The following is a 26,585-nucleotide window of genomic DNA, read 5'->3' as shown; positions in this document are numbered from 1 at the left end:
TGAGGCCGGGTGCTGTAGACTATTCTAGTAGGGTGAGGCTGGGTGCTGTAGACTATTCTAGTAGGGTGAGGCCGGGTGCTGCAGACTATTCTAGTAGGGTGAGGCCGGGTGCTGCAGACTATTCTAGTAGGGTGAGGCCAGGTGCTGCAGACTGTTCTAGCGCCTTCGCCAATTGGTTGATATATATGTTGAAGAGGGTGGGGCTTAAGCTGCAGTCCTCTCTTTTGCATGAATATGCCAGATATTATGGAGGAACCGTGAGCTCACGCGGGAAAAGCATGCTCATGCGAAAGAGGTGACGCCCACTTACACATACAGAAACCTTGGGAAAAAAAAAAAAAAAAAAAAATCAGGATAAACTCTATTTATCTACCATCTTTGGTAGAATATTGAAAAACCGAGGTTGGGTAAATGGACATGCTCTTTCAAATATTCTCCACTAGGGGGCGCATTAGCACTATCGAAGAGCCTGCTATGGTGAAGTAAAGTATGCCATTTGTAGCGTCACTACTAGTGAGATTGTATTACCAGTAAATAGGTGGTGGTGGAACTACTTACCAAACAATGTATATTCAGTACAATTTATCACCCTGTAATGAGACCATAACTACAAAGCTACATCACCACATTTTCATATCTTTCCCTTCATTTTAGTTTAGTAAAGTCTGTATACTTTCCTGTAGGTTGCTGATGATTCTTAGCCTGGGTATCACTACCTGTCTGTTGTGCCATCATGCCTCAGGAGTTGGCATGATAACACATACATATCTGGGATCAGTCTAGTTAATTCTCACAACTCTCCCCAAAAACAATTTCTTCTAGATTCTAGAAATGATCAATATGGAGCATTGATTTGCTCCAAGGAGTCACAGTATTTTCCACTAAGACCGACAAGTGTTCTGTCCAGGAGGTACAGCTACATCACGCGGACTCACGCTAATACAAAAACAATTATTAGATTCTGGCTCAGACAAGGCTTACTTATATAACCCCCCAAAACATGTGTATCCATGTAAATAAGATTTTATTAGAATTACATACAGTATCTGATTCAGCACAACATTTTAGAACTCTGTCACACTTTTTGTTACAAAAAATACATTCAAAAGATAAGAGATCGAACCACCCTTTAAAACACAAACATATTTTTATCATAGATGTCAGGCTTTTTATCCTAGTTTTCAGGTTTTCAAGTAATTCAGACAAACGAAAATAAGAGGCAAACAAAAACAGCATATGTCGTCTTCAGGAGATTTTTCCTCCACAAAGCAGGAGATTTTTCCCCCCTCCACAAAGCAGGATCAAATAATTGGGTCTATTAACTTCCCAGAATACTCAAACAACCTCCATTTTTAATCTCCCTTAAAGCCTCAGAACCTGTAAGTACTATGGTTCCATCACGAAAAGCACCCTATTCCCTTTAAAAAGTACACTACTTTTGAACAGATCCCTATAGACCCTAGTCAAAAGTAGGGCGCTATGTAGGGAATAGGGTGCCATTCAAGACAAAGCCTCAGTGAGTATTAACATTACTCCATGTTCAACTTCAACATTCTTGGTAAACCAAAAAAATACATGAGCGATATCCGAGTGCTTCCCAGAGTTACAGGGATAATTCACCCAAATTACAAAATGACGCATTGGTTTCCTTACCCTGTAAGCAATCTATGGATGACAGCAATCCATGCTTTGGTTAAGTTTCCCTGGTATTGTTTCCATATGCTAACGTTTTAGCATTTGTGTCAGAAATCCCATTCATGGGACCGATATTAGCATTTTTCATGCATCCTGTCCTAACCATCCAAAATGATCTAAAATTGATTGTGAATCTAAACAGTCACTTAAATATGATTTGAACAGGATGCATAGAAAACAATATCGGTCCCATGACTTGAATGGGATTTGTGCCACAAATGCTAAAATGTTAGCACGTGGAAACAGTGCCAGGGAAACTAAACCAAAGCATAGATTGCTATCATACCTTGTCCATAGACCGCTTCCAGGGTAAGAAAACCAATATGTCACTTTGTAATTTAGGTGAACTCTCCCTTTAAAATGGCCGTTTGATTACGCTTCATGTAACACATGCTATCCAGAACAGAACAACCCATTGATGCCAAGCACACACACATATTCTCCCGACTGAAAGGAATAGTAGCATGTACTGTCTGTATGCGGCCAAAATGGCACACTACTCCCTATATAGTGCACTACTCATAATAATTAGGAATTACAATAGTTTAATTTAATAGGATCTCCATGGTGCTACTTTTGACCAGAGGCTCTATATAGGGATTAGCATGCCATTTGAGACGTAGCCTTAGCCACTGATCTGAGGTAAGCTTAGCATTTCCCCTAACGTTTAAGCTTAGGGGTTGGGTAAGAGTTGTTAGCAGATCCTAGACCTGTAGTTAACGAGCTTAAAAGAACAGGTCGAGAGCACTGAGGGTATCAGTCTCCATCTCCGTCTGCTGATTGGCCGACCCTGAAATGAACTCTTCCAGGAAGTTCTCACCAGAGGTCGTGATTGGCTCGGCTAGACCAGGCTGTGACACTACTACACCATGATTGGCCGTAGGCAAGATCACAGGTGTCACCACCTTTGAGGCTCCACTAATATCATTCCTCCCACACGCCAAGTCCCCGCCCCCTTCTTGCCCATTGGTGGTCAGCATCTCCAGGAAGCCCGTGCTGTCCGGCGATAGGTTGCTGGCGGTCGTCGCCGGCGACAGAAGGTCGGCAAAGAACTGGTCGTATGCGGGACTGTCATAGACAGAGGTACTAGAGCTCACGGTGTGGGAAGGACTCCGATCAGTGATGTCTGGTGTGCAGGTTACTTCCCCCCGTCCTCCCACACCCCCCTGGTAACCCAGCATCTGATTCAGCTTCTCTAGTTTCTTCTTCTTGGCTTTCAGCTTCTTCAGCAGCTTGTACCTGAGGGCATCGGTCTCACTGACCTGACCGCCTGGGCTGTGTTTCTTAGAGGAAGAGATTTTAGGGAGCTCCGTGACTCCTTGAGAGGGAGGAAGTGATGTCACAATAGGCACTGCTGAAGTAGTGTGGTTGATAAGGGGTTTTCGCGAGACGAGGGCGGCATGTTGACTTGGTATCTTCCAGGGTCCATTTTGAGGGTCAGTTCTTTGAGAGAGAAGCTGGGTGGGAGGTGAAGTCTTGGAGGGACTGTTTATGTTAATATTTACGATCCTGCTTCTGGCCTGGAACCCTCCGTACATATCGGCAGCCTTCACCGGCAGAGCCTCGTTGTCCACCTTACTTAGTTTGGGTTTGGGTAGAGGCGGAGGCTTCTTCAGCCTGGCGTCTGGGTTGGGGGGAGCTATGCTTGGGGTCTGCCAGCTCTGTGAAAGCTGCTGGAACCGGTTGGGTGTTGAGTGGTTGAAATGACTCTGGGTTCTTGGGGGATTGGGGATGGAGGTGGGGTGGAGGCTAAGCAGGTAGGACCAGCGAGAGTTGGGGTCCAGGGGTGGAGGAAGGCCGGGTTTGCTCTGCAAAGAGATGGATGTAGCAGCGGGTTCGGAGTGGGGCGGGGGAGAGGGAGTAGTAGGGGCCTCTGATGTGAGGGTGCTGGGTTCCACATATGATGGTGACATCATAGATACAACTGAAGGCAGGATTATTCCACCACAGTTTCCAGGAAGTGCCATTGGTGTAGCTGTTCTTGGTGGTGTTGTCGTGACCACCTTAGCTGCTGGTGCAACTGGAGTGTTGGATGCCATCATTTTGGCTTTATTGCTGGTGCTTCTGCCCCTTCTGAGCTTGGGAGGACTAGGAGGAGTGGGCTTTTCAGAGTCGGGCTCAGAAGGACCGTCACTGCTGTCAAGGAGAAACCCACTGGCCGTATCAGGGGACGATGGCCTTTTGATGATGACAACATCTGTTTCAGGGGGCGTTTCATGGGCAGGTGCGGGGTTCTCGGCCTCAGGTGTAGGAGCAGGTAGAAGAGGACTGAGGTCTCCATTTTGCCTGGGAGCCAGGGAGACATTGTTGTCGTCCAACGGCCTCCCATCAGAGTCAACTTTGACCTCTACGAGCGTCAGGGTGACAATGTCATCGTGGGAGAGGCCCTCGAAGGTGTCGAGCAGTGTGGTGCTACTGATAGACGAGTTACCAGCGTTACCGGTGGTTACCGTGGTGTCCATGATGTCGTTGTCGGTATCGTCAGACACCGCCAGTGCCTCGACAATGGCTGTGTCGTTGTGAAGGAGAGGGAGAGTGAGGTTGGGGTAACAGGACTGAGCCGGTACGCCATGAGGCACGCTGGTGGAACCGATGGCGATGGGAGAGTTAACGTTATTCCTTAATGTTGTGACCATATCGTTATCCATATAGCCAGCCGTTATGGGGGTGTCCATGTCAGTGTCCGCATCATTAGAGACCGTCTGAGAGATGTCTTGAGATTCATCGTTGACAAAGAGTTTGGCTAAGGGAGGTTGCTGCAATTCTTTGTGTGTCAGTAAAGTGCTTGTCAGGGATACAGGGGGAGAGCAAGGTGTCTGTGGGTTGTCCGGTCTGTCGGTCTTCAACTCCCAGAAGACAACGTGGATTTCTCTAGGAGGGACCACCAGCTGGGTGTGGGAGACACAGTTAGGGTGCTTCAGATCGTCAAACTCCAACCACGATCCTGTGGGGAGAGACAGCAACAGAGAAGAGTGAGGAATGGGATCTATACACTGGTGGTGGACGGGGAGAGTTACGAGTTACTACAGTCACAGAGGAATGGACTCTATACACTGGTGGTGGACAGGGAGAGTTACTACAGTCACAGAGGAATGGGCTCCATACACTGGCGGTGGACGGGGAGAGTTACTACAGTCACAGAGGAATGGGTTCTATACACTGGTGGTGGACGGGGAGAGTTACTACAGTCACAGAGGAATGGGCTCTATACACTGGTGGTGGACAGGGAGAGTTACTACAGTCACAGAGGAATGGGCTCTATACACTGGCGGTGGACGGGGAGAGTTACTACAGTCACAGAGGAATGGGCTCTATACACTGGTGGTGGACGGGGAGAGTTACTACAGTCACAGAGGAATGGGTTCTATACACTGGTGGTGGACGGGGAGAGTTACTACAGTCACAGAGGAATGGGCTCTTTACACTGGCGGTGGACGGGGAGAGTTACTACAGTCACAGAGGAATGGGTTCTATACACTGGTGGTGGACGGGGAGAGTTACTACAGTCACAGAGGAATGGGCTCTATACACTGGTGGTGGACGGGGAGAGTTATTACAGTCACAGAGGAATGGGTTCTATACACTGGTGGTGGACAGGGAGTTACTACAGTCACAGAGGAATGGGTTCTATAGACTGGTGGTGGACGGGGAGAGTTACTACAGTCACAGAGGAATGGGCTCTATACACTGGTGGTGGACAGGGAGAGTTACTACAGTCACAGAGGAATGGGCTCTATACACTGGCGGTGGACGGGGAGAGTTACTACAGTCACAGAGGAATGGATTCTATACACTGGTGGTGGACGGGGAGAGTTACTACAGTCACAGAGGAATGGGCTCTATACACTGGTGGTGGATGGGGAGAGTTACTACAGTCACAGAGGAATGGGCTCTATACACTGGTGGTGGATGGGGAGAGTTACTAGTCACAGAGGAATGGGCTCTATACACTGGTGGTGGACAGGGAGAGTTACTACAGTCACAGAGGAATGGGCTCTATACACTGGCGGTGGACGGGGAGAGTTACTACAGTCACAGAGGAATGGGTTCTATACACTGGTGGTGGACAGGGAGAGTTACTACAGTCACAGAGGAATGGGCTCTATACACTGGTGGTGGACGGGGAGAGTTACTACAGTCACAGAGGAATGGGCTCTATACACTGGTGGTGGACAGGGAGAGTTACTACAGTCACAGAGGAATGGGCTCTATACACTGGTGGTGGACGGGGAGAGTTACTACAGTCACAGAGGAATGGGCTCTATACACTGGCGGTGGACGGGGAGAGTTACTACAGTCACAGAGGAATGGGCTCTATACACTGGCGGTGGACGGGGAGAGTTACTACAGTCACAGAGGAATGGGCTCTATACACTGGTGGTGGACGGGGAGAGTTAATACAGTCACAGAGGAATGGGTAACATGCTCACTCTGATCATTCCTCAATAGTAGGAAGGTGCTGAACCTTGTGATAACTAAATGGATTATTGAAGGTATTTTTGGTGTGCTGTCCATCTCTTTTAAAGTTACCCCAACACAATGTAAAGAGACCTACTGGTTTGCACTTTATAAATGCTAGACATGATTAGACAGAGACTGACATTACTTTTCTGTAATGAAATATCCTTGTTTCTATCCATTGATAATGGAGGTATGAATAAGCTATATATAGCATTTTTAAAAGGGATACTTTGAGATTTTGGCAATTAAGCCCTTTATCTACTTCCAGAGTCAGATGAACTCATGGATACCATTTTTTTGTCCTTGCATCTAGTACGAAGGAAGTTGAGAAGTAGTTTCGTGAGCCAATGCTAACTAGCGATCTACAAGCATGCTAGTAGTTACCATAGACTTCCAGTCATTGCGCTAACACTAGTTAGCCATTTCCTTCAACCTGTCCGCAGAGACATAAAAATGGTATCCATGAGTTCATCTGACTCTGGGGAAGTTGATAATCCTGACGTACACATTTAAAAAGAACAACTGAACTTGTTGACCAGTAAACAACAACAAAAACTTTACTAACGAAATGACAGTCAACTGCCCCTGAAGGGACAAATAAAGTTATACTGAACTAAATGACAAAGTCACACTGACCGTCAGGTCTTCGTATCCAGGTGACAAAGTGCTTGAGTTGCTGGTCATACTGTATGACTGTGGTGACGGAGTATTTCTGCTGCTGGAAGGTGAAGGTGTACACACAGAGGTCGTTGTCAGGAAGACCTTCTACAAAGTGCAGCACAAACACAGGAGACACCCTGGTGGAACAGACACAATAGATATCAGCCTCAGGAAACAGAGGTAGAGAAAGCAATACATTATCTACAACATGGTGTCTGGATAAATCCTCTACTCATTTCCTGTCCTCCATCTGCACCGACAACAATCTGCAACATGGTGTCTGGATAAATCCTCTACTCATTTCCTGTCCTCCATCTGCACCGACAACAATCTGCAACATGGTGTCTGGATAAATCCTCTACTCATTTCCTGTCCTCCATCTGCACCGACAACAATCTGCAACATGGTGTCTGGATAAATCCTCTACTCATTTCCTGTCCTCCATCTGCGCCGACTGGTAACAGAACAACAATCTGCAACAGAAAACATGAAAAAGAAAAACCAAGACAATCGAGCGTTTTTGCAGTTGCTTCACAAATCACCTAGCAACCGCACCAGGCGCCATGTCGGAAGACCAGCAAGTCTGGTGGAAGTCCTCCAATCGTCCACATGGCTGGCTGCGTTTTGCTATCACCGTAAACGTCGGGAAGATTGCCCATTATTTCGTTTTTTTCTAAGGACCCAGAAAACGGAGGCAGTGGGAGAACCTATTCAAGTAAGTAAATATATTTTGAAAATGACAGCTGCAAGCTAACTCAAATGAGCTAATGTAATGTTCGCTAGCTGATTTTACATACTGTATAGCTAACCAAGTAAATTAAATATCACCAGCAAGCGATCTTCATATTAGCTAGTTAGCTACCTATCTTGATATATTTATTTTTGTAACTCAAAATACATTTGTAGCTAGCTAGCTAACAGCCACGGAAAAGGGTGAAAGGAATAGCTAGCAGTTCCAGCTGTCAGAGAAGGGAAAGTAGGCTACTCTGGATAGGGCAGGTACCTTTGTGGGAGTACACTATGAAGAGATTCTCCAGATCCAGTCCCTAGTGATGAAAAACTATGAGACACAGCAACATAATATTTAGTGCTGTCTAATTTGAGTAGAATTCAGCCTGTTTCTATGTGATGTTTTGTGTCCTCAGATACAGAGAGAGCTGTGAAACCCTGTCTGCAGATGAAGAGGTCCTAAACAATGCCCTCAATAGAATAAGGGTACATCCTTTGTATACCATGGATCATATGTGTACTTATGTTGGCATATTGAGTAAAGAAAAATACATTTTAAAAAGTCACACACACAATGTAGAAACCTACTACAACTGGAGCAGGCCAACCCTGCTGGGCGTGCAGGCTTTTGTTCCAGCCTAGCACTAACATACATGATTCAATTTATCAAAATGAAGTGTGCTATTGCTGGGCTGGAATAGAAGTCCTCTCAACCAGTAGATCAGGGATCAGCGGAGCAATGTTGGCCCCTTCTGGTATTTACATGTTTATGTTCACCTAACGTTATGCTTTAGTAATAATAGCCTACTTGTTACTAACACGTCTAACTTTTACATATGAGTTAGTTTACGTGAACACTTTGAAATTATATAAAATAGTGTTGATTCTTTGAAGTGAAGTGTTTAAACTTGTTTTAATTGTTAACTTAAAAACTATTATTCAAGATGAACTAGTGTCAACGTTGATTCATCACAGCTCACGATCCTGCAAAAGGGAATCTGTCTAATTTGTGTGTTATATTCTCAGATTAACATGACCTTTTGTTCAGTTGTAAGCTTTACAATTAGTATTATTTGTCACTTTTTTCAGGATATCAGCCATGTGAACCCATTTTGCAGCTGATAATGGCAACGCCAATGCAGCTATAGGCCTACAGCAGTGGTTCCCAGCCATTGTTGTTGCAGCCTGATGACTAGTTGACGAGTTGAATCAGGTGTGCTTGTCCGGGGCTACAATAAAACGGTGTACTATTGGGGGTTCTCGAGGACCGGAGTGGGAACCACTGGCCTACAGTGTGATGGCATTAGCCTTATGGCAGGCTTTCCCAAACTCGGTCCTCGGTACGCACATTATTATTTTTTTGCCCTAGCACTACACAGCTGATTTAAATAATCAAGTAATCATCAAGATTTGAATCAGCGGTGTAGTGTTACGACAAAAAAACTAAAATGTGCACCGCTTGGGGTCCCGAGGACCGAATTTGGGAAAAGCTGCCCTGTAGGCATTTGCACCCCTTGACATTGTCCTTCTGAAGCATTATTGATTAACATTATTTACATATTGTTGAGCTTTATGTTCAAGAAAAAAATTATACCAGTCAACAATGTAACAGTACATTTGGAAAGTATTCAGACCCCTTGACTTTTTCCACATTTTACGTTACAGTGTTCTTCAAAATTTGATCAACTGAAATATCACATTTACATAAGTATTCAGACTTTTTACTCAGTACTTTGTTGAAGCACTTTTGGCAGCGATTATATCCTTGAGTCGTCGTGGGTATGACGCTACAAGCTTGGCACACCTGTATTTGGGGAGTTTCTCCCATTCTTCTCTGCAGATCCTCTCAAGCTCTGTCAGGTTGGATGGGGAGTGTCGCTGCACAGTTATTTTCAGGTCTCTACAGAGATGTTCCATTGGGTTCAATTCCAGGCTCTGGCTGGAATACTCAAGGACATTCAGAGACTTGTCCCGAAGCCACTCCTGTGTTGTCTTGGCTGTGTGCTTAGGGTCATTGTCCTGTTGAACCTTGGCCCCAGTCCGGGTGGCGCAATGGTCTAAGGCACTGCATCGCAGTGCTAGCTGTGCCACCAGAGATTCTGGGTTCGATACCAGGCTCTGTCGCAGCCGGCCGCGACCATTGTGTCAAGAAGCAGTGCAGCTTGGTTGGGTTGTTTTTCGGAGGACGCATGGCTCTCGACCGTCGCCTCTCCCGAGTCCGTACGGTAGTTGCAGGGATGAGACAAGACAGTAACTACTACCAATTGGATACCATGAAATTGGGGAGAAAAAAAATGGGGTAAAAAAAAATAAAAAGGATCTCTGTACTTTGCTCCGTTCATCTTTCCCTCGATCCTGCCTAGTCTCCCAGTCCCTGGCCGCTGAGAAACATTACAACAGCATGATGCTGCAACGAACATGCTTCACCGTAGGGACGGTGCCAGGTTTCATCCAGACTTCACGCTTGGCATTCAGGCCAAAGAGTTCAATTTTGGTTTTATCAGACCAGCGAATCTTGTTTCTCATGGTCTGAGGTGCCTTTTGGCAAACTCCAAGCAGGCTGTCATGTGCCTTTTACTGAGGAGGGGCTTCCATCTGGGCACTCTACCATAAAGGCCTGATTGGTGGAGTGCTGCAGAGATGGTTGTCCTTCTGGAAGGTTCTCCCATCTCCATAGAGGAACTCTGGAGCTCTGTCAGAGTGACCATCGGGTTTTTTTATTCACCTCCCCTTCTCCCAATTGTTCAGTTTGGCCAGGCGAGCAGCTCTATGAAGAGTATTGGTGTTTCCAAACTTCTTCCATTTAAGAATGGAGGCCACTGTGTTCTTGGGGACCTTCAATGCCTATTGGTACCCTTCTACCGATCTGTGCCTCGACACAATCCTGTCCCGGCGCGCTACGGACAATTCCTTCGAACTCTTGGCTTGGTTTTTGCTCTGACATCTACTGTTAACTGTGGGACCTTATTTAGACAGATGTGTGCCTTTTCAAATAATGTCCAATCAATTGAATTTACCACAGGTGGACTCCATCAAGTTGTAGAAACATCTCAAGGATGATCAATGGAAACAGGATGCACCTGAGCTCAATTTGTAGTCTCATAGCAAAAGGGTATGACTACCTATGTAAATAAGGTGTTAATTTTCGTTTTTTTTTTTATAAATGTGCAAACATTTCTAAAAAACTGTTTTTGCTTTGTCATTATGGGGTATTGTGTGTAGATTGATGAGGAAAACATCTAATTTAAGCCATTTTAGAATAAGGCTGCAACATGACAAAATGTGGAAAAAGTCAAGAAGTATGAATCCTTTCCAAATGCACTGTAGAGGTTAAGACTACACCAGATGTTGTACATGCCTTGTGCTGACATGACATTGTTTAGTGCAAAATCCAACCCTTGTAATCTTGGCGGTGAAATGTCTGGTAGAAGGAGATGGGATCCTTATCTTAGAACATACAAACTACGACCACCAAGTTCAATGACAGATACTTGTGCCTCTCAGACCTTCTGGGAGACTTGGAGGTGCCACTGTGATAATGAAGATGCCTAAGACTACCACATCAATTACATTGTCTATGCTAAATGTGTTTAAACTGTAAAAAGAAAGACAATAGTTGGGCTATAAGAAATACATTTTATTCAATGGGGTGAAGCAGAGATGACACACAATATACTTTTAATATCACCTATACACCTATATATTAAAATACAGTAATTTAACAATATCATAAAAATTTGAATTTTACATGTTGTTTCGAATTACATTTTATATATTAATATGGTTTATTTTGTCATGACAAGGTGCTCTCTACTCAAATGGCACAACATGATCATTCAGATTGACCAAAGTAGAGCATTTTTGACAATCAATGTGTCTAACTGAAGGATGTCTCCTTTCATATCTGGACAAAGAAGTATAAAATGCTGCAGCATTGCTCATCTTCACAGGGGGAAAACTGAGGCTGCTGCAGCATTGCTCATCTTCACAGGGGGAAAACTGAAGCTGCTGCAGCATTGCACATCTTCACAGGGGGAAAACTGAAGCTGCTGCAGCATTGCACATCTTCACAGGGGGAAACTGAAGCTGCTGCAGCATTGCTCATCTTCACAGGAGGGGAAACTGAGGATGCTGCAGCATTGCACATCTTCACAGGGGGAAACTGAAGCTGCTGCAGCATTGCACATCTTCACAGGGGGAAACTGAAGCTGCTGCAGCATTGCACATCTTCACAGGGGGAAAACTGAGGCTGCTGCAGCATTGCTCATCTTCACAGGAGGGGAAACTGAGGCTGCTGCAGCATTGCTCATCTTCACAGGGGGGGAAACTGAGGCTTCTGCAGCATTGCACATCTTCACAGGGGGGGAAACTGAGGCTGCTGCAGCATTGCTCATCTTCACAGGGGGTAAACTGAGGCTGCTGCAGCATTGCTCATCTTCACAGGAGGGGAAACTGAGGATGCTGCAGCATTGCACATCTTCACAGGGGGTAAACTGAGGCTGCTGCAGCATTGCACATCTTCACAGGGGGGAAACTGAGGCTGCTGCAGCATTGCACATCTTCACAGTGGGAAACTGAGGATGCTGCAGCATTGCACATCTTCACAGGGGGAAACTGAGGCTGCTGCAGCATTGCACATCTTCACAGGGGGAAACTGAGGCTGCTGCAACATTGCACAACTTCACAGGGGGAAACTGAGGCTGCTGCAGCATTGCACATCTTCACAGGGGGAAACTGAGGCTGCTGCAACATTGCACATCTTCACAGGGGGAAACTGAGGCTGCTGCAGCATTGCACATCTTCACAGGAGGGGAAACTGATGCTGCTGCAGCATTGCTCATCTTCACAGGGGGGAAACTGATGCTGCTGCTGCATTGCACATCTTCACAGGAGGGGAAACTGATGCTGCTGCAGCATTGCTCATCTTCACAGGGGGGAAACTGATGCTGCTGCTGCAGCATTGCTCATCTTCACAGGGGGGGAAACTGAGGCTGCCGCAGCATTGCTCATCTTCACAGGGGGGGAAACTGAGGCTGCTGCAGCATTGCTCATCTTCACAGGGGGGGAAACTGATGCTGCTGCAGCATTGCTCATCTTCACAGGGGGGGAAACTGAGGCTGCTGCAGCATTGCACATCTTCACAGGGGGACTCCAGGCGACGTCGGTGTCTTGACAGAGGTCAGCTGGTGAACCTACAGTACATAAACAAATGAGAAGCACACCTGCTGTTAGAATATCCCTTATTTAAGTCACCAACACCATCAGGGCTCAATTGTTTGGTTGTGTTTAAGTGTCATAAATATTCAATATATTGTTGGGCTGGAACATTAGTCAACACAACAGGTTGTCATATCCCAGTGAGGCATTTGTCCTATGCTGTAATGTCCATACATTTTACCTCTACTTATGAATCAAGTTCTCTCCAAGTGATCACTGGGTCATTGGACAATAATGTCCTCCTCCAGGCTATAAGGGCCTTATATTGTACAATTTGTGTCTTCTCTTTTCATGGTCATCGCTAGAAGGGATCTGACTTCTGTCAAATGAACGTAATTTGACTTTTCGTAGCAAATTAGGAGAATTTACGCTGCAGGCTAGGATAATTAACATAGCAGGTTAGGATAATTATTAGGGTAAGGTAAGGAAAAGGTTTAGCTAAAATGCCCCAAAAAATTAAATACTTTACATTAATTTGCCAATAGCTGGATCCCTTCTAGCCATGACCCCTTTTCATAGGCCTAGATTATATGTTTACATTCTAGACAAGGTCGTTTTCATTCATCTGTTGTCAGTGTCAGCAGAGTAGGCCTAGACTACCATTGTATTAAAAAAAAGATTCTGCTAATGTCTCCAGTCATTTTAGAAGTCCATGAAATGTTTGTCAAAGGCAACATTTCTCCCCATGCAAAAGGACAGAAAGGTCTCTAGAATAGCCTATAGGCCTATGCCACTACCCACTTATTAATAGACTAAATTATGACCATCCAATCTACTCATCACATTAGGAATACTAGACTTACATTAGTCTGCGATGATAAATGCATGCGATCCTTTGTTATAAAAAGGTGCAGTTTTTATGGTGCAAAAATTGCTTCCCGAAAAAGTTAAACTCACGCAACACATGCTAATAGCTAGACTACAAGCTATCTTGCTAGCTAATTTTGTCTAACAGTGTTGTTGTTAACACCTGGTTAGCATAATGGCTAAACTAAACTCGAAATCAGAATTGATCAGACTTGACTTACCAGTGATGAAATGATCGTAGCAGACCCTGTACTGACAGTTGTCTGGGTTCAGGTCTTGACAGGCAAAAAGGTTTCTTCACTTTTCTGACAGTTCTTGAGTATTATCTCCGTGGCGTCACCAATAGTTTTTCATGATTGCGGGGAATCCATAAACATATTTTTTCTGCCATGTTAGAGTAGCCAAATACTCATGAATCAAATAGTTTTAGTCACTGTTATCATGTTCTTTCCGGTAGCCAGTCAGCTGTTGTCGGAAAAATTAATCCAACATGGCCACCAGGTGGAATCATAGTCAACTGCACGGCTCCATCTCAATCGTCTACAATATCAACTACACGGGTCCATCTCAATCGTCTACAATATCAACTGCACGGGTCCATCTCAATAGTCTACAATATCAACTGCACGGGTCCATCTCAATAGTCTACAATATCAACTACACGGGTCCATCTCAATAGTCTACAGTGGCTTCCACTACTCATCTCCTTTCCTCCATCTGCACTGAATGAATGGGTAAAGAGACAAGGGCCTGGAATTCTCCGGAGCGGAATCCACTTAAGATCAGGGTTGGGGTCAATTCCTCCACTGAATAGGAAGTTGCCCGTTGTTTTCTATGAGGACTTCTCAATTCGTGAACAGAATTTCAATTTCATTCACTTCCTGAATTAAAAAAAAACTGAATTGACCCCAACCCTGGTTGAGATCCACCCCAGGTATGAAAGGTTAGAGGTTGCGCCCTCACCTCTCCAGCACCAACATCCTGGTCTGCTTCCTCTTATTACACTTGCTGCAACGTGATTGGTGGGCTGCGTTGAGAGGGTGCCAATCAGAAAGCACCTTGGTGAAAGTGGTGAGGGTCTTCTTACATCTGAAAGAAAAACACATTTGATAGTAAATAAAAGACACACAGACCTTTTGGTCCAGTTGAGTGAGTCAGTTTCCCCCTTTATTTGTTTTATGAAAATTATTTTCTGAAATGTCCTTGTACACTCCCTTTCTGTCAACATTACGTCATTGTTACCATTCAAAAGCCCAATTAAAAATACAGACAGACACAGCTTCCCATATGGTCTAGCGGTTAGGATTCGTGGTTTTCACCCAGGCGGCCCGGGTTCAACTCCCGGTATGGGAACGAGTCTTTCTGCTTATATAGTTTTCATCTCAAATTATTATAAGCAAATCTAAACCGATTACATTTTAATTCACACAGGAATATAGGAGATGAACGTTTCAACAAATAATACCTACATGTTTCATCATCTGGTAAACTTGTACTGAGCCAAGCTCTTCAAAAGAAACCAACCAAAAACGACAGGAAATATTAAATGAGATTTACATTTGAGTCATTTAGCAGACGCTCTGATCCAGAACAACTTACAGGAGCAATTAGGGTTGAAGTGCCTTGCTCAACGGAAACAGACTGTTTTTACCTAGTCGGCTCTGGGTTTCAAACCAGCACATTTTCAGTTACTGGCCCAACGCTCTTAGCCTCTAGGCTACCAGCCCCTCCAGTAAATAACGGATTAGTTTCAACAGACTAAATCGCTACCCTTTTCACCGTCTGTATTGTAGCTACTGGGCCAAGTTCCTTGAAGAGTCTTAATTAGACCAATAGGTTCACAGTATTGTTGGCTCTTTGCAATGCTAAAATGATGCCCAATACCTGCTTCACTGTCTATTTTGGTAAACTTGTACTGGTCTAAGATTCTCAATGAGCCATAATATGACTAATCCCCAAACTAGAGGAAGGAATTAGATGAGTAAACGTTGGTTTTCATTCATGACTCATTTTCCTATTCTTTCCTCTTCAGGGACATCCTCAGGGCAGAAGACTGGACGTTCCTCCAGCACAATCACCATGTTGATTATATTCATTTCACTTCTCTCATTCCCTCTTTAATTTCCATTTCCATGCCTATCCCAGCAGCACGTTGTGCTGTTACAAGCCAGGTCTACTGAAGGTAGGTGAGAGAGCGAGCGAGGACAAGACACTTATAAATCTGCTCTCTCACCTGACTGACCATCAGGTTAATAGGACCGATTCTACAGTACTGACCAATAGGTTAATAGGACTGATTCTACAGTACTGACCATTAGGTTAATAGAACTGATTCTACAGTACTGACCAATAGGTTAATAGGACTGATTCTACAGTACTGACCATTAGGTTAATAGAACTGATTCTACAGTACTGACCATTAGGTTAATAGAACTGATTCTACAGTACTGACCATTAGGTTAATATAACAGAGTCTACAGTACTGACCATTAGGTTAATAGGACCGATTCTACAGTACTGACCATTAGGTTAATAGAACTGATTCTACAGTATTGACCATTAGGTTAATAGGACTGATTCTACAGTACTGACCATTAGGTTAATAGGACCGATTCTACAGTATTGACCATTAGGTTAATATAACAGAGTCTGCAGTACTGCAGTGGGACGACGAGGCTTCTTATGAAAACTAAAGAATGTTGTTAACAGTTGTCAAACACAGATCTTCTAGGATAATGACTAATAATGATATTGATCACTAAATCACACAGAGAGCTGAAGATTCACCATTGAAAGTGCTTCTTAGTCCAAGACTAGGTTATATATTTATGTCTAGAACACTGTCCCTAAAAGTTCAAGATGGCTCTTACTTGGTGTTGGTGGCATGTTGACAAGTTGTTGAGATACACTCAAACTGCCACTCATATGCTTGCTGGAAGAGAGGTTCTGCCCAGGAGTCAGCCCGGAGGAGGAGGGGCAGGGCGAACACCGGTGTCTCATGCTGACCTGCAGGAGAGGAGACAGCAGGGGTCAGGGATTTTTTTTTTTTAACGAAAAAATAATAATAATAAAACTTTTTTTATTTTTTATTTTTATCGGGGTCAGCTCACAAAGTAAAATCAGGTCAATTTTGAATCAATCGTGGAATGTTTGTGTTAGTTCTGAAGGTAAGAGATGGATGAGAAGGTGGAATGTTTGTGTTATGGGTATGCTTGTAATCATTATAAACTGGGGAGTTTTACAAGATTAAAAAATGAAAGAAACAGAAGAGTTAAGCACAGGCTTAACCCTAGAGGAAAACCTGGTTCTGTCTGCTTTCCAACAGACACTGGGAGAGGATTTCACCTTTCAGCAGGACAATAACCTAAAACACAAGGCCAAATCTACACTGGAGTTGCTTACCAAGAGGACAGTGAATGTTCCACTTTTGACTTAAATCCATTTGAAAATCTACGGCAAGAACCAAAACTGGTTGTCTAACAATGAACAACAACCTATTTGACAGAGCTCAAATCCTTTTTTTAAAGAATAATGTGCAAAAGTTGCACAATCCAGGTGTGGAAAGCTCTTAAGAGACTTGCCCAGAAAGACTTACAGTTGTAATCGCTGCCAAATGTGCTTCAATATAGTATTAACTCAGGGGTGTGAATACTTATGTAAATGAGATATTTCTGTATTTAATGTAATACATTTGCACATTTGAGTCATTTTGCAGATGCTCTTATCCAGAACGACTCTAGGTTTCACACATTGGTTGACCTATGAACTGCTGAGAGCCATCACCAATCACCTCTATGATTCCAGGCCAGGTTCTTGTTTTTTCAAATATTTTTTATTTGTTTTACCCCTTTTTCGTGGTATCCAATTGGTAGTTACAGTCTTGTCTCATCGCTGCAATTCCCGTACGGACTCGGGAGAGATGTAAAGTTGAGATCTGTGCGTCCTCCGAAACACAACCCAACCAAGCCGCACTGCTTCTTGACACAATGCCCACTTAAGCTGGAAGCCAGCCACACCAATGTGTCGGAGGAAACACCGTACACCTGGCGACCGTGTCAGCGTGCACTGCGCCCGGCCCGCCACAGGAGTCGCTAGTGCGCGATGGGACAAGGACACCCCTGCCAGCCAAACCCTCCCCTAACCCGGACGACGCTGGGCCAATTGTGCACCCTCCCATGGGTCTCCCGGTCGCGGCCGGCGCCGACAGAGCCTGGACTCGAACCCAGAATCTCTAGTGGCACAGCTAACAGTGCCTTAGACCACCGCGCCACTCAGGAGGCCCCCAGACAGGTTCTTACCCAGTTTACATTTCAGTAGGGGCTCCAGCAGTTTAAAGATGGACATCCTGATGGCCTGCATCTCAGTTTGGACCCTCTGTAACACCGCAGAGGGCACTCTGACTACACTGTCTGGAGAGAAATGAGGGAGACAAACACAAACAGGTGTAAACATGTATTAAGGATTAGGTAATAGATTAATACACAAGAAGCCCTGCTGAAGGCAGCTTGCTGACGAAACGTTGTTCATGTCCGCAACGCCGTGAAAATTTAACTAGCATTTTTTTATCCCCCCGAAATCAGTCAGTTTAACTAGATGTGTTTTTCCGCATTGGATGCCTCTCAATCCACCGCTGATGTTGCACTTCTGTATCTGTGAGGAAAGGTGACAGAGCTAGAGAGGTGACCGTCACACCACGAAACAATCACGTTTAAAAAGTCGGTCTTCTCACAAAATGAGAATAACGAAGATGATGGTATTTATCCGTTTTGATCTACGAATTCAAGGGTTTCTTTATTTTGTACTATTTTCTACATTGTAGAATAGTGAAGACTTATATATAAGACGTATATGAAATAACACATATGGAATCATGTAGTAACCAAAAAAAAGTTAAACAAATCAAAACATTTCATATTTAAGATTCTTCAAAGTAGCCACCCTTTACCTTGATGACAGCTCTTTGCACACTCCTGGCATTCTCTCAACCAACTTCATGAGGTAGTCACCTGGAATGCATTTCAATTAACAGGTATGCCTTGTTAAAAGTGGATTTGTGGAATTTCTTTCCTTCTTAATGTGTTTGAGCCAATCAGTTTTGTTGTGATAAGGTGGAGGGGGGTATACAGAAGATAGCCCTATTTGGTAAAAGACCAAGTCAAGAACAGCTCAAATAAGCAAAGAGAAACGACAGTCCATCACTAGTTTGAGACATGAAGGTCATTCAATGTGGAAAATGTCAAGAACTTTGGAAGTTTCTTCAACTGCAGTCACAAAAACCATCAAGCGCTATGATGAAACTAGCTCTCATGAGGACCGCCACAGGAAAGGAAGACCCAGTATTACCTCTGCTGCAGAGGATACGTTCATTAGAGTTACCAGCCTCAGAAATTGCAGCCCAAATAAATGCTTCACATTGTTCATCTAAACATCAACTGTTCAGAGGAGCGGAAGGCCTTCATGGTCGAATTACTGCAAAGAAACTATTACTAAAGGACATTAAAAAGAAGAAGAGATGTGCTTGGGCCAAGAAACACGAGCAATGGACATTAGACCGGTGGAAATCTGTTTGAGATCTTTGGTTCTAACCGCTTTGTCTTTGTGAGACGCAGAGTAGGTGAACGGATGATCTCTGCATGTGTGGTTCCCACCGTGAACCATGGAGGAGGTGGTGTGATGGTGCTTTGCTGGTGACACTGTCTGATTTATTTAGAATTCAAGGCACACTTAACCAGCATGGCTCCCACAGCATTCTGCAGCAATACACCATCCCGTCTGGTTTGTGCTTAGTGGGCCTATCATTTGTTTTTCAACAGGACAATGACCCAAAACACATCTCCAGGCTGTGTAAGGGCTATTTGACCAAGAAGGAGAGTGATGGAGTGCTGCATCAGATAACCTGGCCTCCACAATCACCCGACCTCAACCCAATTGAGATGGTTAATGACGAGTTGGACCACAGAGTGAAGGAAAAGCAGCAAACAAGTGCCAACTCCTTCAAGACTGTTGGAAAAGCATTCCAGGTGAAGCTGGTTGAGAGAATGCCAAGAGTGAGCAAAGCTGTGATCAAGGCAAAGGGTGGCTACGTTGAAGAATCTCAAATATTAAATATATTTTAATTTGTTTAACACTTTTTTGGTTTCTACATGATTCCATGTGTTATTTCATAATTTTGATGGTTAATACATGACAAAAAAGTGACAAATATTTCCTGTTCTTTTTTTATCTCTCTCAAATACAGCACAGACACTTCAGAATAAAGTTACTTTAGATTTTTGGGGGGAGTATCTGTTTATCCATGTAGTGAATATTTTATGCAATTAATTTGTATGGGCTAATAGCAGAAAGGCCAACAGAAAAAATTATTTAAAAAAATGACGCTGCAAGGAGTCTTACAATTCTAAATCAAATAGCTAAATTATCCTTGGTATGACCTTCTTAAAACAATTCCATATAGCTTAGTACAACCCCACCGCCACCGGGCTTAGACAGGGCTAAGTCTATAGAGGGTTAATTCAATCAATACATGTATTGTATTAAAGAGATAGTGTGTGCGGATACATTCTTCCCCATTCAAAATAGATATTCAGCTCTTAGCTGCCAATGTTGTACATAAACCTTAAATAAACCTTACTAAATAGATATGTCCACCCACCTGCGCCAGTGTGTTGGTAGGCTGTAATGAGCCCACAGGCCTGGTTGTACCTCTCACACAGGTCCCAGACAGGTTGACCTCCAGCGGGCCTCTTGGTGGGTCGTCTGTCCCTCAGGGTGTGAAGATGGACCAGCGCTACCAGCAAGGTGTCCAGCCAACACAGACTATTCTCATTCCTCCAGAATAGGTGAGGCCCGGGAACCGGAACCAACTCCTCAGTCGAGATCACTTCCGGGTCAAAGTTGGGCACCACTTCCTGCGTGTATTTAATAATAGGAGTCTTTCTCGGCCGGCCCATTTTCTTTTTTGGCTGTGATGCCACAACTTCCACAACCTCCTTAATGCTTCCTTCCCCTTCTGTTTCCATGGTTGCGCCGGTCATCTCATCCTCGCTACTGATTAGTTGCCGGGCGTTCTGAGCTCTTCTTCTAGCTTTGATAGGACCATCATCATCATCATCATCATCATCATGATGAACTTCAACAGGCACTCTGCTCTGACTGAGGTCCACACTACAGGGCCTACACATCACCTCTGGGGGGCGCTCTTCATCCTCTTTCTTCTCTTCCTCGTCAAAGACAGGCAAATCCTCCTCTCCGTACTCATTATCCATCAAGGCAGGTGTAGCCACCTCCTCATCTTTCTCTAAAGCAGGAACATCCTCCACCAAGGCAGGTAGAGCCTTCTCAACCTCTTCTAAGGCAGGGACATCCTCCAAAGCCACAAGTATAGCCACTTCATCCTCCTTTTCCAAGGAGATTAAACACTCCTCATCTTTCTTTAATACAGAGAGACCCTCCTTCATGCCAGGTGAAGCCTCCTCTAAGATGGTCAGAGCCTCCTGCAACACCAGGACAGCTTCCATGTCAGGTGTCCCCACAACCTTCTCTGGCGCAGACACAACCTTCACAGTCCTTTGTAAGGGAGGATGAACCTTCTGATGTGATGGTGTAACTTCCCCTGGGGCAGTCAGAACCTTGAAGAGAGAGACCGTGTCCTCTAAGGTAGGGACAGCCTCCACTAAAGCAGCCTTGGCCAAGGGTTTCTCTGGGGTAGACGTTGAGGCAGAAACGGCCACATGTAAAGGACGTGAAATTTTCTCTGGGACAGAAATGGCTACTTGCGGGGCAGATAAAGTATTGTCTAGGGCAAATAGAGCCTCCTGTAAAGTAGAGAGACCCTCCTTTGGTGCACCTTCAGACTCTACAGTAGGCTCTACAACAGAAACGGCCACCTGTAAGACCGGTAGCGTCTTCTTTTGGAGAGGAAAACCCTTGTCTAAAGTAGGTGTATCCTCCTCTGGGAGAAAGAGACCATCTTGTTCCTCTTCTAGAAGTTCCTTGTCCATTTCTTCTGGCATCGACCAACCAGAATCCTTGTGGTATCCGTTGGCCCCTCCCCTCTCAGTCTCAGGAAGTGTGTGTTTGAGAGTTGTATCCACCAGATCCATGTTGGTGTGTTCTGATTGGCTGATTCTCTCCTTCTTCCCATTAAAGCACTCTTCTTCCCCATTGAGTTTGTTAGTGATGCCGCTGACTGATAGAGCTCCACTCGGTGATACGGCGTCCTCGGCTACTTCTGACTCCACTGATCGTGCATGTTTGGGGGAAGGTACAGGGTTTCCGTTCTCCAACCCGCAGGGACTCTTCCTCTTGCTCCCTGTCTGAGTTTGGGGTAGAGGAGGTACGAGGCTGGCTAGGACATCCTCCAAAGGACGAGAGACCAAGGGAAACAGGCACTGTAGGGGAGAAGTTACTTTGATTTATTTGTTTATTTAAAACAGGCAAGTAAATTCTTATTTACAATGGCCTGGCAAGAGGCGAGGCTGAATGAAGAAATGATGGGTAACTGTCTGGGGAAGTTCAAACTTCACTTTGGCTTCATATTGTTTCTTGTTTCTACTACTTGTTTTCACTCTTGCATTGAAGGATGGGGCCCAGGAACACACTAGAGGACAACACTCATACTATTAAGTAGCAGAGTGAAAGGATACTTTAGCACAGTTTCTGACTGCATTTGCTACTGACAATAACACAGAATTCAGCCAAAACTTGACTCTCTCATAATACTGCCACTATGTCGGACAACAGAGCAAACCCAGTTTCTCTAGGAAACTACTAAAACTGGTGTCTTGTTCAGACAGTTTAGAATTCACCCATTGATCCTGCTTTGTGAAACACCCGTTTTTTGTTGACGTTGTGCTGATTGTGTGCGCGTGTATACGTGCACGTCTGTGTGTCTGTGTAAGTGAGCGCGTGTGTGTGTTAACGTTACCCTACCTGTGGGTCAGTGCAGAGAGTGATGAACTCCTGGAAGTTGATCCTGTAGGAGCGCAGGGCCAGAGACTGTCCTTTAGCAGCACACCATGGACAGGTCTCCAACAAAGCTGAGCGTTCCTGGATCTGCAGGGACCAATCACAAAACATGTTAAAACCCCTGATAGATATCAGTAGGGGAGGGTAACCTGGTCAACAGAGAGACCACATACAGTAATTACACAGACTATTGTACAGTATCATGGAGTACAACAGAGTCTGACCAGTACTAGTCTGACCAGTACTAGTCTGACCAGTACCCGATACTCGTTAGTATGTTAGCCAGACGACAAAAAAACAAAGCAGATTTTACTTCTTTAGGAAGACAGCCATAATGTTGTAAACAGATATGTTGTCATCCAGAGACACATTTATTTTCCAAGCTATAGTACACTATCTTACACACAGCAGGTTTTTAAAGGACAAAAGAGTATAGCCTGCTTTGTGTTTTCATTTAATGCATCGGGGGGAATAATGGATAATGGATCCCAATAATGGTATCGTCAAAATGTAATTGAGTGACATCAGAGTATCGTACACAGTATAATTTAGAATCAGAGAGTATCTCAATGCCATATAGTACAGTGAAGTACCAGATTAGAGGACTCAGTATCATAGATTTGTTATTTTTTGTATCTCAAGATATAATTTATTACAGTGGAGTATCAATCCAGTTGATATGAGAATCATTTTTACGTTTTTCATTGTACCAGGCAGCATGTCAATCAATCTAAACCTCAAAAACACCCAAACAACAGATCAAAACCTTTCGCTTTTTGAAACCAAAGTTTCCATTTCTTTTGTTTTGTTGAGTTTCTCTATTTTGAATTTTGATTTGGGATACAAGAGGATTATGCCTTTCCAATCAGACAGCATCTCTCAGACCCAAAATAGCTTTGCACAAGTGACAGTAAGTGAGAGGAAGACAATACGAGTTCAACTGACTTTTTCCCAATACCCTGCTAGCAGGCCAGGGGCCCACAAACCAGTGCCGTCGCCACTCATCACAGGCAAACCACTGCTGTTTCTTGTTGTCGTGGCCAGTACTGTCAGTGTCCTGAGTCATTCACTTTACATTACCATATCACTGTGACCACCCAGTCTCACCACCTCAGCATGGTAGGCTATGGGGGAGGGACAACAACAAAGCATTATATGTTAGGTACAGTGAGTAGTATCATGTTACCAAGAGATGTATGTATCTAAAGAAGAGTCAGAGAATGAACCCATGTCAGCCAATGGAACACTGGCCTACTGACAAGACACCTGCAATTGACTACCATATTTATTCAGATGTGCACACTATTGACTACACAGTACTATTCTAGCCAGCAAAACTGAAGATTAGTGTAGCTAAGCACTGTCTTTCAGGGGTAGAATATATGGTTACATGATTAAGTAGTTACCTAGTTCAACCAGTATCTTTGCGTTAGGGACCTCTAAAGTCCAGAATGCTCCGATTCATAGGCGTTATAATAATAATAAACCAATGAGCTAAGTTATTTTGGTTCTAGGAGTTTCATAGTTGTACTGTTGATCATGCAGGACCAATTGATCAGGACCAATTAAATCAGGACCAATTGATTTGAAAATATATTTTACGGATGATAGTAACAGGATATACTGAAAAGGTATTTGAGCTAATATTTTTATTGGACCGATTTACTTACGCCTTTTGTGGAAGTATATACCGGCCATAACGGGAGTAAATGAAGGTAGTTTCTCGGCGAAATTCAATGAACGCATTTTGCAATTATAACGCTTGCAGAGCTAGTGAATGGGAGTTTGAATCGGAGCTTTCTGTGAGTCAGAGGGGTCTTAACGCAGATGCTGGTCAATTAGTTAGTCAAAGATAACAATTGTCACGCTGAGAGACAGTACATTGGCAAAGTACACGCAGCAAAACGTTGGCATTACGTTTGGATATCTAGCGAAGTTAGCTAAATGAATTGCTAAACGTTATACACCCATAATAATACATACTAATGTCCGTAACACAGTTGATATGACAATGCAGGGAATGGAATTTAATGTTGCTGTGAAAAAAATAGTAACTTTAGCTATAACGTGGTGCGGTTTTTGCTAGTTGTTAGCAAAGCCATGCTAGCTAGCAGTTTGAAAAAACGCTAGACCTCAAATCTTGCTAATATTTTAACCTACCTCAGTAAAGAGCTTATTCTATCCAATTTAGAGATGAATATGATTACAATAATCCATCTGAATTTAATTCATTCATCAACTCGGGTCCCCGGTGTGTTTCCATGTGCACCGCTCTTTCGGGGTCGAAACGTTGTGTTTCCGGTTGGGTGCTTGTCATAACTTTTGACTAGATAGTGCAGCCACAAAGTCAAAATTGTCTGTATTGTAAAAATTCATGAAAAACTACAAATTTGGTCTTCATTTTATTTTTATTTTTGCCATACGGTTAAAAGTGAGGTGGAGGTTAGGTTAGAAATCAGATTTTAAGAAGAAAAATTGTAGAAAATGGGCGGGGTTTATGACTTTGTGGCTGTGGTAGCTAATGACAATCGCTTGGCGCTGGTTGTGTAGCAAGCTTTACCTTCCTTTCGAACGGGGAAAAAGACGTCGGTGTACCACCCCCCAATGGTCACGCAATGTATAACACCTTATTGGCTAGACTGGTCATAGATAATGATAGAGGCCTCTAGTGGCAAAAAGGCTATTTATCATGGGCGGAGCCACTGAGGACTTCCACCATTTAATATAGTCAACAGGGTGGGACTTCTAACTTCATTGGCTGATCCATGTCCAACTGGGACATCAGGAAGGATCAGACAATCGTGAAAAAGAAAATTGACTACTTCAGAACGGTTTGTCTCAATGGTACTGCCCATTGGCTAGACTGTAAACTCTCCTTCCAGACTGACATTAAGCATCTCCAATCCAAAATTAAATCTAGAATCGGCTTCCTATTTCGCAAAAAAAGCATCCTTCACTCATGCTGCCAAACATACCCTCGTAAAACTGACCATCCTACCGATCCTCGACTTCGGCGATGTCATCTATAAAATAGCCTCCAACACTCTACTCAACAAATTGGATGCAGTCTATCACAGTGCCATCCGGTTTGTCACCAAAGCCCCATATACTACCCACCACTGCGACCTGTATGCTCTCGTTGGCTGGCTCTCGCTTCATACTCGTCGCCAAACCCACTGGCTCCAGGTCATCTACAAGTCTCTGCTAGGTAAAGCCCTGCCTTATCTCAGCTCACTGATCACCATAGCAGCACCCACCTGTAGCACGCGCTCCAGCAGGTATATCTCACTGGTCACCCCTTAAGCCAATTCCTCCCTTGGCCGCCTTTCCTTCCAGTTCTCTGCTGCCAATGACTGGAACGAACTGCAAAAATCACTGAAGCTGGAGCCTCGTATCTTCCTCTCTAGCTTTAAGCACCAGCTGTCAGAGCAGCTCACAGATCACTGCACCTGTACATAGCCCATCTGTAAACAGCCCATCCAACTACCTCATCCCCATACTGTATTTATTTATTTATCTTGCTCCTTTGCACCACAGTATCTCTACTTGCACATTCATCTTCTGCACATCTACCATTCCAGTGTTTAATTGCTATATTGTAATTACTTCGCCACCATGGCCTATTTATTGCCTTACCTCCCTTATCTTACCTCATTTGCACTCACTGTATATAGACTTTTATTTTTTCTACTGTATTATTGACTGTATGTTTGTTTATTCCATGTGTAACTCTGTGTTGTTGTATGTGTCGAACTGCTGTGCTTTATCTTGGCCTGGTTGCAGTTGTAAATGAGAACTTGTTCTCAACTAGCCTACCTGGTTAAATAAAGGTGAAATAAATAAAACAAATAATAATAATAATAAATCTGTCACAGACACAATGATGAGTCCTCTATCTACCTCTATGAGACTGGTACATTTTGATTGAAATCAAGAAGAACAGCCGATTCACCACAGTTGCCTGCAACACACAGCAGACATTGTGGAGTAGAGGTCCAATCTATTTAATAGATTTGATAATAATATAAGATTACATGGTCAACATAATG

At 44.0% G+C, this 26,585-nt stretch overlaps 1 protein-coding gene and 1 non-coding gene across 2 annotated transcripts; one reads left to right on the top strand and one right to left on the bottom strand.

Annotated features, from left to right (window-relative positions):
* Window positions 1-1,007: 1,007 nt before the first annotated feature.
* LOC129842871 (SUMO-specific isopeptidase USPL1-like) lies at window positions 1,008-24,850 on the bottom strand. The gene is made up of 9 exons (XM_055911566.1): window positions 24,697-24,850; window positions 23,482-23,660; window positions 22,501-22,623; window positions 20,222-21,959; window positions 17,868-17,978; window positions 16,440-16,575; window positions 14,533-14,658; window positions 6,793-6,953; window positions 1,008-4,639 (listed from the first exon to the last, which is right to left on the bottom strand). Exons 2-9 carry the CDS (start codon window positions 23,539-23,541, stop codon window positions 2,421-2,423), a joined length of 4,674 nt encoding a protein of 1,557 aa, XP_055767541.1. The 5' UTR covers window positions 23,542-23,660; window positions 24,697-24,850; the 3' UTR covers window positions 1,008-2,420.
* Window positions 14,851-14,922, top strand: trnae-uuc (transfer RNA glutamic acid (anticodon UUC)). Its single transcript has one exon. It is a non-coding gene; the product is annotated as a tRNA-Glu (tRNA).
* Window positions 24,851-26,585: the final 1,735 nt, after the last annotated feature.

This window comes from Salvelinus fontinalis, unplaced genomic scaffold, assembly GCF_029448725.1.
Source record: "Salvelinus fontinalis isolate EN_2023a unplaced genomic scaffold, ASM2944872v1 scaffold_0073, whole genome shotgun sequence".
Classification (NCBI taxonomy): Eukaryota; Metazoa; Chordata; class Actinopteri; order Salmoniformes; family Salmonidae; genus Salvelinus; species Salvelinus fontinalis.
This window is presented reverse-complemented; position numbering and strand designations above follow the sequence as displayed.